This window comes from Hyperolius riggenbachi, chromosome 4, assembly GCF_040937935.1.
Source record: "Hyperolius riggenbachi isolate aHypRig1 chromosome 4, aHypRig1.pri, whole genome shotgun sequence".
In the NCBI taxonomy this organism is placed as follows: Eukaryota; Metazoa; Chordata; class Amphibia; order Anura; family Hyperoliidae; genus Hyperolius; species Hyperolius riggenbachi.
This window is the reverse complement of record NC_090649.1, coordinates 387,500,601-387,516,444: the sequence shown is the minus strand read 5'-3', so window position 1 is coordinate 387,516,444 and position 15,844 is coordinate 387,500,601. Positions and strand designations below refer to the sequence as shown.

At 44.1% G+C, this 15,844-nt stretch overlaps 1 protein-coding gene across 1 annotated transcript in view; it reads left to right on the top strand.

Annotated features, from left to right (window-relative positions):
• Positions 1 to 15,844, top strand: part of LOC137504828 (interferon-induced, double-stranded RNA-activated protein kinase-like) — a 90,642-nt gene that overhangs the window by 22,247 nt on the left and 52,551 nt on the right. Inside the window, exons 11-15 of the mRNA XM_068233420.1 lie at positions 2,309 to 2,444; positions 8,746 to 8,801; positions 12,375 to 12,447; positions 12,692 to 12,789; positions 14,036 to 14,171. Of these exons, the coding sequence (XP_068089521.1) occupies positions 2,309 to 2,444; positions 8,746 to 8,801; positions 12,375 to 12,447; positions 12,692 to 12,789; positions 14,036 to 14,171 (499 nt within the window). The remainder of the gene's footprint in view (positions 1 to 2,308; positions 2,445 to 8,745; positions 8,802 to 12,374; positions 12,448 to 12,691; positions 12,790 to 14,035; positions 14,172 to 15,844) is intronic.

The window sequence follows — 15,844 nt, the reverse complement described above, 5'->3', positions numbered from 1 at the left end:
TCATTGAAATGAATAGAAATCGATCAGAAAAATAATCGGAAAATCGATCAGAAAGTAAATCTGTTGAAAAATCTCATTGTGTATTCCCAGCATACGCACTTTACCACAGCAAGTGCATGTTGCTAATGGGTTAACAGGCATAACAATTAGGCAACATATCTTTTATAGCAGTTTCTTGTACACAATCCCCCTCCAAGAGGTCTCTTCCTTTGAAAGGGTGTAAAAGTGAAAAATTGCATAAAAAGTTGATTGGTACCTCCTAATATCCCTTAAAGGAGTTGTGAGGTGACAAACCTCTATTTAGGTTTACTTACCTGGGAATTTTACCAGCCCCTAGAAATGTGCGTGGTCCCTCACCCAAGGTTTGCGCTGTTTTATGCTCCTGTCCCCATAGTGGATTGCTGCGCTCCCACTGCTGGGAGTGTTCTACGCCAGCACAGTGCTACTGCACAGAACACATAATAGAACAAAAAAAGCTTGGGCTCTAGGTGTCAACAAGGTATACAAAATTTATTAAATACAACACTGACATAAATTATCTCCAAGAACAATACTTGGCAATCTATTGTAATCAACAACACAAAAAGTTAAAAACTAAAGCACAGCAGATAGCTTCATAAGTCAGCTGTTTGAAAAAATACGTTTTAATTGCAATATGTGTATGGTGAAGCAAGAATCACACATCCATCACTTGCCTGCGCATTCACCACCAAGTGCACCGTGCCCAGTAGCGTATCCAAAAGTTGGGGGGCCTCCTTTATCTTTCAGCAACAGGGATTGTAATCCAATCACAGCAGTGACTGGGAATGCTTTTTCAAAGGACACCTGAACTGAGAGGGATATGGAGGCTGCCATGATAATTTTCCTTTAAAACACTACCAGTTGCCTGGCTGTCCTGCTCATTTCCTGCCTCTAAAACATTTAGCCATTGACCCTGAACAAACATGCAGATCAGATGTTTCTAGCTGAAATCTGACTTATGGTGGCCATACATGGTACAATTTTTTCATACAATCTTACCATTTCTATGTAATATAAGGGAACTGCCTAAATTATCCTTTCAGTATATTCACTTAATTTACCCTTATACTACATAGAAATGGTAAGATTGTATGAAAAAATTGTACCATGTATGGCCACCATTATTCTAGTCGAACTTCAGTTGCAAGCTGCATGCTTGTTTGAGGTGTGTGATCCAGATACTACTGCAGCCAAAGAGATCAGCAGGACTGCCAGGTAACTGGTATTGTGTAAGGCTCAGTTCACATTTGTTTTAAAAAAAAGTATCCGTGGCTCTGTTTTTTTGCCCGGACCAAAACCGGAGCCACGGATACCAATGTTAAAAATAGTGTCACTTCAAAGACGGATCCGTGGGCGATCCAGGGTAAACATTTTGAAAAACTGAACGGAGAGCCCGGATTTGTTGGGATTTCACGGACCCCCACGGACCCCGGATACACAGAGGGGTAGTGTAAGGCAATGCAAAAACGGATCTCCCTCTACACAGAGAACTTTGCACACAGAAACGGTGGGAGATCCGGATTGCCTACTGCCTGCTCCTCACGTCAATGTCACCCCCATAGGTGTTCCCAGGTAGCCTGAGGGGGTAGCAGGTAGTAAGGGGGGCAGCGGGCACAGTGGCGGGGAGGGGGTTGCCCCCCCTCACCTGGGTCCCCCCGGCCCCGTTCCCCCTCCAGCTATGTCCGCTATAGCAAAAGTGAGTAATAATGAGCGGGGAAGCATTACCTTCCTTCCTCTGCTCGCCGCATGACTTCCAACAATGCCCACTAGAGGACAGCATTGCAGGAAGTCACGCGGCGAGCAGAGGAAGGAAGGTAATGCTTCCCCGCTCGCTCATTATTGCTTTTGCATCATACTCTTACTATAGCGGACATAGCTGGAGGGGGAGCGGAGACAGGGGGATCCAGGTGAGGGAGGGTGGGATGGCTAAACAGGTATTCACTACCTGATATTTTATTTTTTTTCAGCCGTTGGTAGAGTCACTCCTGAGAACAGCCACAGCTGCGGCATATCACAGTTCTGTGCAGTTTTGGTTTTATTTGGACTTTAATGTTACCCATACTTCAGGGTAATTGCTAAATACACTAAATACTCATTAGTAATGAGAAGCACTGCTTGACACTATTCTACACCTTTTCAAAAAGCTATTCTAGCACTTCATCCTAGGTCTGAATGAAAAGCAAAATTACTTTTCCCTGGTTTATAACAATTGAGAAGGTTTTGGTGTTCTTTTATATGTTGGACTGAGACTAAATGAAATATATTTATTCCTTACTCCATTTTGCAGGTTTAGTTGCAAAGTAAAAATCAATGATAAAATGTACCCTGAAAGTGATGCACAGAATTCAAAGAAGCTGGCTAGAAAAAAGGCTGCCTTTCTTGCATTAAAAGAACTTAGAAATACACTTCCAAGTGATATTCCGGTAAGTGAAAAATCTTTTATAGTTCATTCATTATTAACGCATAGTTCCTTTATTTGAATAGTAATTCATTATGATTTTAGGAGTCAGGAAATAGAAACCTGTGTCACAGTCCTACCTGATAGTCAGGACAGACACTCGGGAGAAGGAAAAAGGCTGTATTCACCACTACCTACAGAAAACAGAAGTGTTGTTCTCTAAGAAATGCAGGGCAGTGTTGTATAGTTAGAACTAGCCCTTTGCTTAATTTTGGATTTAAAGAGACACTGAAGCAAAAAAAAATTAAAAATGATATAATGAATTGGTTGTGTAGTACGGATAATTACTAGAACACTAGTAGCAAAGAAAATATTCTCATATTTTTATTTTCAGTTATATAGGTTTTTTTTTTATAACATTGCATCATTCTCTAATATTTGCAGTTTACACACTACTCAGCATTCTAAATGATTTTACAGAGCGGCAGTGAACATTTGAACCCCTTCTCTGCAGAGAAAAAGAAGATACAATGACTGGCAGTTGAGATAACAAGCTTTAAAAGACAGAGCTGTGGAGCTCAATGGCTCTTTTCCATAGATAACAACTGGAGTTTCTTAACCCTTCCTGTACTGGAAACAATATTAGACTTATGTCTTTGCTCCTAATGTTTTATTTCTTAGCTTTTCTACACATACAAATCATTATATGATAAATTGTTTTCGCTTCAGTGTCTCTTTAAAGGGAACATTAACTGAGAGGGAAATGGATGTTTCCTATTAAACAATACCAGTTGCTTGGCAGTCCTGCTGATGTCTTTGGCTGCAGTAGTGGCTGAATCACACACCTGAAACAAGCGTGCAGCTAATACAGTCTGACTTTAGTCAGAGCACCTGATCTGCATGCTTGTTCAGGGGCTGTGGCTGAAAGTATTAGAGACACAGAGGGATCAGCAGGAGAGTCAGGCAACTGCTATTATTTTAAAAGAAAAAATCCATATCCTTCTCAGTTTAGGTTCCCTTTAACCACTTGCCGACCAGGGGTGATTTGCCTGATCTGTGCTGCGTGGGCTCTCCAACCCGCAGCACAGATCAGTATTATGCCAGGGCGATCAGACTTCCCCCCTTTTTTCCCCACTAGGGGGATGTCCTGCCGGGGGGGGGGTCTGATCGCCGCCGGCCATCTGCGTTTTGCGGGGGGGGGCTCCTCAAAGCCCCCCTTCGCAGCCATTTCCGCCCTCTGCCTCCTTACCTCCCTCCCTCCCTCTCTCCGTAATGCGCAGGACGGAGTTCCGTCCTGCGCATTGAAGGATAGGCTTCCGCCTATCAGATGCCGGTGATCCCCGGCCAATCAGAGGCCGGGGATCGCCGATCTGCCCTACGGCGCTGCTGTGCAGCAGCGCCGTATGATGTAAACAGCGGGGATTTCTTCCCCGCGTGTTTACATTTTGCCGGCGAGCCGCGATCGGCGGCTCTCCGGCTGTTCACGGAGACACCCTCCGTGAACTGACATGGTTTCCATGGTAACCCGCAGACAACCAGTTTACGCCAATCGGCCTTAGCTGGTCGTCAAGAGGTTAAAGTATACCTGTAGTGAAAAAGTGTCCCTAAGGGATACTTACCTCACGAGGAAGAAGCTTCTGGATCCTAAAGAGGCTTCCTTCTTTCTCCTCAGCAGAGGGGATCCATAGCTGACTCCCCCAAGAATCCCTTTTGTCGCCACTTGTCAGGAGCCTCATGCAGACACAGAATCAACTTCCCCTGGGGCTCTGACAAAAATAGCTTGATTGGGTCAGTTTTACTTCACAGGGACGAGCCATCTGTGCCTGCACAGTAGACCCAATCGGGCTCGGCTCGGCTAATTCCAGCAGAGTCCAAGCGGAGTGCTCCTGCACAGGCAGACAGATAAATATTATAATGCTAGGAAGGAATATCCAGGAGAAATACGCCTTATGTTAGAGCAATAAAACCTCCAATCTTTAATCAAAAATTCTTAGGGCAAACGACAGCTGTAAAAACATATACTTATCGGCATCAATGCATCAAATAGGCGGCACGGAGGAGGGTCGATAATCTTTTTGCCCTGCAATCTGGACTTTCTCAAGACCGTTCGAACAGTCTTGAGAAAGCCCAGATTGCAGGGTGAAATGATCATCGACCCTCCTCCTCACTTCCTGTTTGATACATTAAAGTAGAATGAAACCCAGCATTTCTTCTTTGCTCTAACAGGTTATTTACAGCATATAATATAATAACACAATTTTTTTTTAGTAAAACAGCATTCAAAGGGTTAAATCACAGGACTGACTTTTTCTCCTGCAGGGGCAGCCGCATCCGAACTGGTGATAACCTTATCTTGTGTTTACATTCTACACTTGATACAAAGGAGTTATCAGGCTAAATAACAAAAACAAGGTTTACTCACCTGGGGCTTTCTCCAGCCCCTTGCAGCCGACTGTCCTACACCGACCGCTCTGCTCCCCGCCACTGTCCCGGTCTCGCTGCACGGTGCAGAGGCTGACCGCGGGGTAGGCCTTACTGTGCCTGCGTGAGCCGCCGCTGTCAATCATCGCCACGTGGTCCACAGCGCACTGCGCAGGCGCAGTAGTTTTGTGCCTGCGCAGTGCGCCACGGGCCACGTGTCAATGATTGACAGCGGCGTCTCACGCAGGCACAGTCAGGCCTACCCCGCGGTCGGCCTCTGCACCGTGCAGCGAGACCGGGCCAGTGGCGGGGAGCAGAGCGGTCGGCGTGGGACAGTCGGCTGCAAGGGGCTGGAGAAAGCCCCAGGTGAGTAAACCTCGTTTTTGTTATTTAGCCTGATAACTCCTTTAAGTAAACATTCTCTGACTATGCAGAAACTTCTGCTAATGAGTCCTGAACTGAAACACTGCTCAGAAATCATTACTGGGTGCATTTACAATAGAAATACAACAATTATGAATACAATGCTCCAGCAGCTTTCAAAGTAAATAAACTGAACTTTGGGAACGTCTAATTTCTAAATGAATAAAAATACTTGTGCACAAATGCAAATATGATAATTGTATGGGGTTATAAAAAGTAGGAAAACACATTTTTATTGAATATTTTGTCAGAGTTTAAAACCGCTTTACTGTACATAGCAAATATACTACAGTGGTTTGCAAAAGTATTCGGCCCCCTTGAAGTTTTCCACATTTTGTCGTATTACTGCCATAAACATGAATCAATTTTATTGGAATTCCACGTGGAAGACCAATACAAAGTGGTGTACATGTGAGAAGTGGAACAAAAATCATACATGATTCCAGACATTTAAAAAAAAAAAATAATAACTGCAAAGTGGGGTGTGTGTAATTATTCAGCCCCCTGAGTCAATACTTTGTAGAACCAACTTTTGCTGCAATTACAGCTGCCAGTGTTTTTAGGGTATGTCTCTACCAGCTTTGCACATCTAGAGACTGAAATCCTTGCCCATTCTTCTTTGCAAAACAGCTCCAGCTCAGTCAGATTAGATGGACAGCGTTTGTGAACAGCAGTTTTCAGATCTTGCCACAGATTTTCAATTGGATTTACATCTGGACTTTGACTGGGCCATTGTAACACATGGATATGTTTTGTTTTAAACCATTCCATTGTTGCCCTGGCTTTATGTTTAGGGTCGTTGTCCTGCTGGAAGGTGAACCACCGCCCCAGCCTCAAGTCTTTTGTAGACTCCAAGAGGTTTTCTTCCAAGATTGCCCTGTATTTGGCTCTATCCATCTTCCCCTTAACTCTGACCAGCTGCCCTGTCTCTGCTGAAGAGAAGGCCCCCAGAACATGATGCTGCCACCACATTTGACAGTGGAGATGGTGTGTTCAGAGTGATGTGCAGTGTTAGTTTTCCGCCACACATAGCGTTTAGCATTTTGGCCAAAAAGTTCCATTTTGGTCTCATCTGACCAGAGCACCTTTTTCCACATGTTTGCTGTGTCCCCCACATGGCTTGTGGCAAACTGCAAACGGGCCTTATGCTTTTCTGTTAACAATGGCTTTCTTCTTGTTGCTCCCAATATTCTCTTAGACAACCCCTGAGGACGTCACAGAGCTGCTGTATTTGTACTGACATTAGATTACACACAGGTGCACTCTATTTAGTCATTAGCACTCATCAGGCAATGTCTATGGGCAACTGACTGCACTCAGACCAAAGGGGGCCGAATAATTACGCACACCCCACTTTGCAGTTATTGATTTGTAAAAAAATGTTTGGAATCATGTATGATTTTCATTCCACTTCTCACGTGTACACCACTTTGTATTGGTCTTTAACGTGGAATTCCAATAAAATTGATTCATGTTTGTGGCAGTATTATGACAAAATGTGGAAAACTTCAAGGGGGCAGAATACTTTTGCAAACCACTTTATGTATCTAGCCCATCCTGCTGATAATTTATACTCCTCATATTCAATGATGCCAGTGTAATAAGAATGATAGAGAATGAAGGGTTAATCTAGAATAGTACTGGCATAGGAAGGTAATAATAACACAGGACATGATCCTGTTTTTATGCTGAAGGACTAAGAGAAAATGAGAGGTAAAAGATTCCCTTTTTGAATTAGGAGAAGGGCGTCCTGTGCATGGTTTTTACCTGGAGGACCTGGTGGAGCCAAGTAGTTGTAACCACACCCAGAGAGGGCTTTCAACCCTTTATAAGGTACTGAGAAGCAGGAGTTATGGTTAAATGTTTCTGGCCATGCAGGCTGGTACATTGACTGTATATATGCATTATGTACACACTATTCACTTTTACCCATGATGAAGCCTCCTCTGGCAGTCAAACATGTAGGGAAATGTGTTTTTGTAGTATGTAAATAGTAGTCATCGTTTTTAACTTCATCAGTAGGTGACGTGAAAAAGGACGTTTGACATCATGCATCTGTTTAAAGGCCCACACCCGTCTGCCACTTGCTTTGATCTCTGGCTTGTCCTAGTTACATTTATCCATAAAGGTGGCCACACACGATACAATAAAATGATCCGATTTTACAGTAATTCGATAAAAACGATCGTATCTCCCCAAAAAATTTAAAGCTTTTTTTTCATTCGACTGAAAAATCCGATCGGATTTCCCGTTTTCTTCGATTTTAATCGATCCGGACTGCCAGATATTTTTCTTCAATCTTTCTAAAGATTGTATGGTGTGTGTTGGATTGTCAATTTATTAATATACACACCCTAGCAATTTTGTTAGAGTTTCCAATCATTTTTATCATAATTGGGGGGAAAATTGAACATAGGTGTGTGGTACATTGGTCATATTTTTGAAATGTTACAATCAGTCAGAAAAATTGATTGCAATTCTTAAATTGAACAGATATTTAAAAAAATTGTATGGTGTGTGGCCACCTTAAGACTGAGCAGTTTGCTTAGGTTCTGTGCCAGGTTTGACCTTGGAGAACTGAAGGTGTACAATATCTTGTAGAAAGGTTGCATCAACCCTAAAGGTGGCCACACACCATACAATTTTTTAAATATCTGTTCAATTTAAGAATTGCAATCAATTTTTCTGACCAATGTACCACACACGTATGTTCAATTTTTCCCCAATTATGATAAAAAATGATTGGAAACTGACAAAATTGCTAGGGTGTGTATATTAATAAATTGACAATCCAACACACACCATACAATCTTTAGAAAGATTGAAGAAAAATATCTGGCATTCCGGATCGATATAAATTGAAGAAAATGGGAAATCCGATCGGATTTTTCAGTCGAATGAAAAAAAAGCTTTCGATTTTTTCGAGAGATCCGATCGTTTTTATCAAATTGCTGTAAAATCGGATCATTTTATTGTATCGTGTGTGGCCACCTTTACAGGGAACTCTGGTACAGTCTGGGATTTCTCCCTAGACCTCGCTTCCTGACTGTGCCCTTGTATAAGCTGGTAACGTATAGTCCCCTTAGCCACAGAAGTCACATTCTGTGATTGGTTTTTTTTTTTAATGCATACTACAATGATGGGTTCCTGATCCCAGTGATGAATGCTGTAAGGGGCTGAGTACACTTGCTTGCTTCTGTGCATTATTCAGCATCACAGACAGATACGCATTGTGCAAAAACAAAATGCACAGAAACGCACAAGTGTACTCAGGGACGAAGAAAGGCATTTTACAGTAGATTGACAAAAGCTGTCAGCTGCTTCACGTAAATTTTTATTAAAGTTGCTTATCATTTGCATCCTTTTGTAAAATGATCAGCTGACTTTTAGAAATGATCATTTCCACGTGATAAAAAGATGGAACGTTTACCTGATAAATCATGGAACAAGCAACAAATGTACAATCTTCTCTTCATTTCCAGGAGCTTCCAAATGTTTTCACAGATGACTCCAAGACTGAAAACTCTTCAGTATCAAGGTATTCTTTTATTACTGTTTATATACCGTATTTTCCGCCGTATTAGACACACATTTTCTCCCCCCAAAATGGGGAGAAAAAGTCCCTGTGTCTTATACGGCAAATGCAGGGAATCCCCGACTGACGAACGCCCGCCGATACAAACCGCGACCGCCGCCACGTCGGGGATTCCCTGCACTAGCTCCCTGTGTGGTCTGCTCCCCCCTCCCCATGTAAATAGTGTGACGGGCGGCATGTATGTGTCAGAGTGGCCGCCGAGATCACTGCCTGGCTCCCCGCGCGGTCAACTTGCCCAATCTCCCCTCCCCGCATATGTGCGCTCCCCACACCCCCCCCCCCCTGCTGATGTCCGCGCTCACTCCCCGCTGATGTCCGCGCTCACCCCCCGCTGATGTCCGCGCTCACCCCCCGCTGATGTCCACGCTCACCCCCCGCTGATGTCCACGCTCACCCCCCGCTGATGTCCACGCTCACCTCCCGCTGATGTGTCCACGCTCACCCCCCGCTAATGTGTCCGCTCTCCCGGGTGTCACGCTTAGCATAGCGGCAGTCTTACTTACTCCAGCCGCTCTCCGGAAATGCAGACCTGGTCTCCTCTCTCGTCGCTCCTCTTGTGATGGCTTCTGTAATACGCGTCATTCATGAAGCCATCACCAGAGGAGTGACGAGAGAGGAGACCAGGTCTGCATTCCTGGAGAGCGGCTGGAGTTAGTAAGACTGCCGCTATGCTAAGCCTGGCACCCGGGGGAGAGCGGACACATCAGCGGGGGGTGAGCGCACATATTGGGCAAGCTGACCGCACGGGGAGCCAGGCAGTGATCTCCGCGGCCACTCTGATACATACCCGCCACACTATTTACATGGGGAAGGGGAAGTGGACCACACATGGAGCTGGGGTTTTCTAAAGGCACATGGGGGGGATCTGAGGGCACATGGGGGACACCTGGGGTCAACACTGGGAACACCTAAGAGCACATGGGGGACACTGGGGGCCACACTGGGAACACCTAAGGGCACATGGGGACACTGGGGGGGCCACACTGGTAACACCTAAGGGCACATGAGGTACACTGGGGGCCACACTGGGAACACCCAAGGGCACATCGGGGACACCTGAGGGCATATGGAGGACACTGTGGGCACATGTGAGACACCTGGGGGCCACGCTGGGAACACCTAAGTGCTCATGGGGGCCACAGTGGGAACACCCAAGGGCACACGGTGACACCTGAGGACTACACTGAGGACACCTAAGGGCACATGGGAGACACTGAGGACACATGCGGGACACCTAAGGGGGGGACACTGAAGGCATATGGGGGACACCTGAGGGCACATGGGAGACACTGAGGACACATGCGGGACACCTACGGGGGACACACCTGAGGGCACATGTTGGGGTAGAACACCTACAAGACGCTCCTGGAATATAGACGCACCAGGTTTAGTATATATTCTTTTTTTCCCTGATTTTTGCCCTCAAAACCTGGGTGCGTCTTATATTCTGGAACGTCTTATACGGCGAAAAATACGGTTCTTAAAGTGAACCTAAATTGAGAAGTATATGGATTTTTTTTATTTTAAATAATACCAGTTGCCTGACTCTCCTACTGATCCTGTGTGTCTAATACTTTTAGCCACAGCCTCTGAACAAGCATGCAGATCAGGTGCTTTGACTCAAGTCAGACTGGATTAGCTGCATGCTTGTTTCAGGTGTGTGATTCAACCACTACTGCAGCGAAAGAGATCAGCAGGACTGCCAGGCAACTGGTATTGTCTAAAAGGAAACATCCATATCCCTCTCAGTTAAGGGGACCCCGAACAGTATATAAAAATGAAATCGGTACTTACCTGGGGCTTCCACTAGCCCACTGTAGGCCGCGAGGTCCCCCGGCGTTCCTCCTGGCTCCTCTCCGGGTCCCGCTGGTGACTTCATTACCAGCGACACTCAGGCCGAGTGTCGGCCCATCACTTCCTGAATGACCGATACGCATCATCAAGGCGGCCGGCGTGACACTCCTGTGCGTGCACGGTTCAGAGTTAGAAAAACGCGCAAGCACAGGACTGTCGCGCTGGCCGGCGTGATGACGGAAGTGTTGGGAAGTGTTGTGCTGACACTCGGCCCGGGTATCCCCGGTAATGAAGTCGCCAGCGGGACCGGGAGTGGAGCCTGGAGTACACCGGGGGACCTCACGGCCTACGGTGGGCTGGAGGAAGCGCCAGGTAATTACCGATTTCATTTTTATCTACTGCTCAGGATCCCTTTAAGGTTCCCTTTAAATGCACCTGTCACTTTAATGTGCACCTACCAACAACCTGGACAATGTGAAGTGAGCATATGATTAACGTGTACATATTCAGAGGCTACCTGAAGTGAAAACTGCATGCCAGAGTGATAGGTGACTCTAGAGATGTTAGCTGCTAAAGTTAACATTAAAATTTTGAATTATGCCAGAAAAAGTCAACATTGGTCCCACCATCTCAATCTCCCAATTACTTAGCTGTTTAAAGGTGGTCATATACAATTCAACCAAAATTTGATTTTGCCATTTTTTTACAATAAAAATGATTTATTGTTTAGAAAAAAACAAAATGTAATTTTTTTTTCGATTGGAAAAAATTATTGAATTCTCAACATTTTCAATCTGCTGGTCAAGGTGGAAAATTCTGATAAATTTTAAGTGTTTGGTGAATTGGTTTGATTTTTCAAAAAACACAATCAAGATAGTGTAATTGAATTTAAAAAGATCTAATGAAAATAGAAGAAATTGCATGGTGTATGGGCCCCTTTACACTTTACTGAAGGTGTTGCCAAGGTGACCCTCCCATTTTCCTTTTAATAATGTTCAGATCACCTTGGCTGCAGCTCCTTCAGGGAAAAGTAGAGTTATACTGGGAATACATGATTAGACTTTTCAGCAGATTTACTGTCCGATCGATTTTTTTCGATTGATTTTCCGATAGTTTTTTCCTATCAATTTCCATTCACTTATATGAGAAATCGATCAGAAAAAAAAATCGAAAATAAGATTGAATCTGTTGGAAATTATCTATCGAACCCTCTGTCTGCCAAAATATCTCATGTTGTATTCCCAGCAAGCTCCAGGTGAACCAGACCTCCTAGGAGTATGTTTTTCAGTGGAATCTGGAATGCTGATACATAGTTTCACAATAGTGGGGACACTGGTATGGAGAAACACCAAATTACACCTCTACAATACTTTTACACTGTGTATATAGTCATCTCACTAACAGTCTCTCATGCCTAGTACACACAATGCGATTTTCAGGCAGATTTCCTGCCAGATCGATTATTTTCAACATGTTTGATCTGATTTCAATCGATTTTCCGATCAATTTTCCATAGAAGTGAATGGCAAATCAATCGGAAAATCGATCAAAATCAAATTAGACATGTTGAAAATAATCAATCTGGCAGGAAATCTGCTTGAAAATCTCATTGTGTGTACTAGGCATCAGAGGAGCTCACAATCTAATGCCTACCACAGTCAGTCATTTTAAGTCTATACCCATGTGTGCTAATCCCTTCGTTTAAATTTGTGTTTGTTTTAGCTTTGGTGACGTTAGTGTGGAGAGGAGCACAGGGGATAGTGGACTCATTCGGACAGCAACTTCTACATCTGAGGTAAATGTAAGTAATAGATGCAGAATAGTGTATGTGTGTATGAATATACCTCAGTGTTGCTAGCAGCATTCTTGTTCATTGATGTTATGTCCTCAGAAACATGACATAATGTAAAAGCAGCTGATTGGTTTCCATCTTGCTATAGTACTTTTTAAACGATTATTTACTGAACAAGTCCAATTCTTCATGTACAAGCTGAGTTTGCCAATAACCTTTACATTTATTTTTCATTGCATATCACCAGCAAAACTTCATATCATTGCTTCTTCTAATCTGCCAAAAAAAGGGATGGCTTCCCATATTTGAAGATATTAAACTTGGTGGACCATCCCACATGCCCAGGTAAGTTCATGTAACCATTCCTGAATTAAAGCAATTCATGCACCTGACACGTAACAATTTTAAGGTATCAATAGCAACATGCAACCATCTCCAGTGTGACTATTATTAAGTAATCTAGCAAGCCACAGCAAAGATGTCTGTGTCACAGTCTCGCCTTCTCCTCGTTGCAGTGACGAGTCACACTTCTGGGGGCCCGCGCAAATAGCCAAGCTCCTTGCAGAGCAGGGATGGCGTCTTCAGGGTTCCTGCGGGTGCAGGCAGGCTTCCTCCAGTATTGCCAGGCGACAGGGCCATGTGAGACATTCAACGCATGCTCTCCTGCGCCATTGCTAACCAGGAAGTGATTGGCTCTTTTGTCAGAGCTTATCATTTATAGGGGGAAGTGCGTTCCATTGGATAGCAGTGTGGAGGGCTTTTCCTCATTGGCTGACACCAGTATAAGGCTGTGTTGCCAACTCATCCCTTTAATTACTGACACATTTAAGTTATACAGGTTCTGGGGCTACTCACACATAATCAGTACCTTACCTGCATCTACCTAGCCACGGAACCTGTATAATTCATATGTGTCAGTAATTAAAGGGATGAGTTGGCAACACTGGTATAAGGGCCTTGCTCTCAGATTTGCAGGTGCTCGTGATAGTGTTATTTGCTGGAGCAAGGTGCTGGGTGTGATTTCTCATTTATTGTCATGAACTATTGTCTGTTATTTGACTACTTTCTGTTTGTTGCCTGGACCATCCCTGTATATCCTGGTATAGGTTTATTGTGTATGACCTTTGGCTTGTTTTCTACATTACTGGATTACCTTCTGTTTGTTGGCCATCTGATTCCCATGACCTTAGACTGACTATTCTGAAGTACCAGTACCTCTGCCTAGTGGGTCTTGGTGGTATCACTGTCTTAAATGTATTGGTCTCTATATCTTGCACATTGAGGCCTGGATAACTGTGTGCTGGGTAGACACATCAAGTCTCCCGAGGCTGAGCGGAAAGTAAAGTACTGTGCAAAATTTTTAGCTAGTCTTTTAAAAGGAAATAAATATGGCAGCCACCACATACTCTCACTGCAGTTGTCCTTCAAGTGGCAGTAGTGACTCCTGGGTCTGAATGCAAATCACATTGCATTAACCCTTGAATATTACATAGAACTTTGTTTTATTTTATTGACACTAAATGGAATGTAATTTTTTTATATGTTATTCCTGTGCAGTATAATATTTATTTTCCACATTTCCATCTTACAGCTTTAGTTGCAAAGTGAAGGTCAATGGCAAAACTTACCCTGAAAGTGGTGGACACACAACAAAAAAGGTTGCTAAAAAAGAGGCTGCCTTTCTTGCCTTAAAGGAGCTTAGAAGAGACTTTCCAAGTGATATTGCGGTAGGTAAAAAATGTGATAATGCATCAGGCAACGTTCAAGTGGTACCGTACTACAATGCACCACCTATGCAATGTTCACAGTGCGGCGGCGGTGTTAACAGTAAAGGTGAAGCATACTTTTCACTGATTGTATGCTTTACTGTACCCGATGCAACACGAGCACGTCGTGCAGTGCCGCTGTCCCAAACTGTTGCATAACTGCTGTCACAGGTAACACAATGCAACGGCCACTGTGGACATAGCCTTAAAGAGAAACTCCGACCAAGAATTGAACTTTATCCCAGTCAGTAGCTGATACCCCCTTTTACATTAAAAATCTGTTCTTTTTCACAAACAGACCATCAGGGGGCGCTGTATGACTGATATTGTGGTGAAACCCCTCCCACAAGAAACTCTGAGGACCGTGGTACACCTGGTAGTTTCCTGTCTGAGAACCTTGTTGCATTGTGGGAAATAGCTGTTTACAGCTGTTTCCAACTGCCAAAAAAGCATGCAGCAGCTGCATCACCTGCCAACAGTAAAAATGTCACCATGTAATAAATGTCAGAATGTAAATCAGGGATTTAAAAGATTTTACAATAGGCAAACACTTAATAAATCATTTATACATAATTATTGTAAAAATGAAGCACTTTTTTTTTAATTGCATTTACTGGAGTTCCTCTTTAAGCTAGGTACACACATGAGATAAAATTATTTGGAAAAAGACCAATTTTAAAATGATTTGGAAAAAGACCAATTTTACCATCTCCATGTAGTATGAGCGCATACCTACACAGTCTATTCTTAAGGCTCATACACATATCCAACTTAATGAACAACCAACCACCAAACAACATGACCAACCACACAACAAGTTGTTTACCTGACAAGTACGTCCATACACACCAACCAACTAAAACAACCAATTCACTTAAACCCTATGCGTGCAAGCTAAATGACAAACTTCACAACATGTCTGCATTCAAAAGCAATAAAGTTGTTCAAACACATCAGATAAAAATCTTTGCAAACTGAGGAATTTATCTGTTGCAGAGGTTTGTCAGGGAGGTTTGAAAGACTGATCTTTCTAAAGATGCTGTACACGTGCAAAAGATCAGTCCTTACCAAATGTTTTCATCCTCTATAAGGGCCCATTTCCACTAGGGCGGTTTCGGCGGCGATTCCGCAGAGTTTCCCCGCACATGATTCGCACAGGGAAACTCTGCCATAGGGGATGACCGGGCCGCGGCGGAATCGCTTGTGGGAGCGATTCGGCTGGAACTCCCTGCAGAATGTGCGGTGGAGGCTGCGAATCCCATAGCCGTGCATGGCACGGCTCAGGGGATTCACCTGCGATCCCGCTCAGTGCGGCGTGCATCTTCGAGATGCACGCCGCACTAGTGGAAACTAGCCCTAATAAAACCTAACTGTCCCTGCGTCATTTTGTTTCCCTGTCTGTGTGTCCCTGGCTTTTTTGTACTGAGCATGTGCGCAGCCAGGGCAGTTAGGACGCAGGGCCGGACCTGACAGTTTGCTGTGTGTGGTTTACAGAGGTTCTCATTGCATTGTGGGAAATAACATCTTTTTCCAACTCCCAAGCAAGCAACTCCCTGTGTGCAAATACTTCAGACAGTGGTGGGGAACGAGCAAGCGGGACGCATATGTGCGCGCATTGCAGGGGGTAGCGGCTG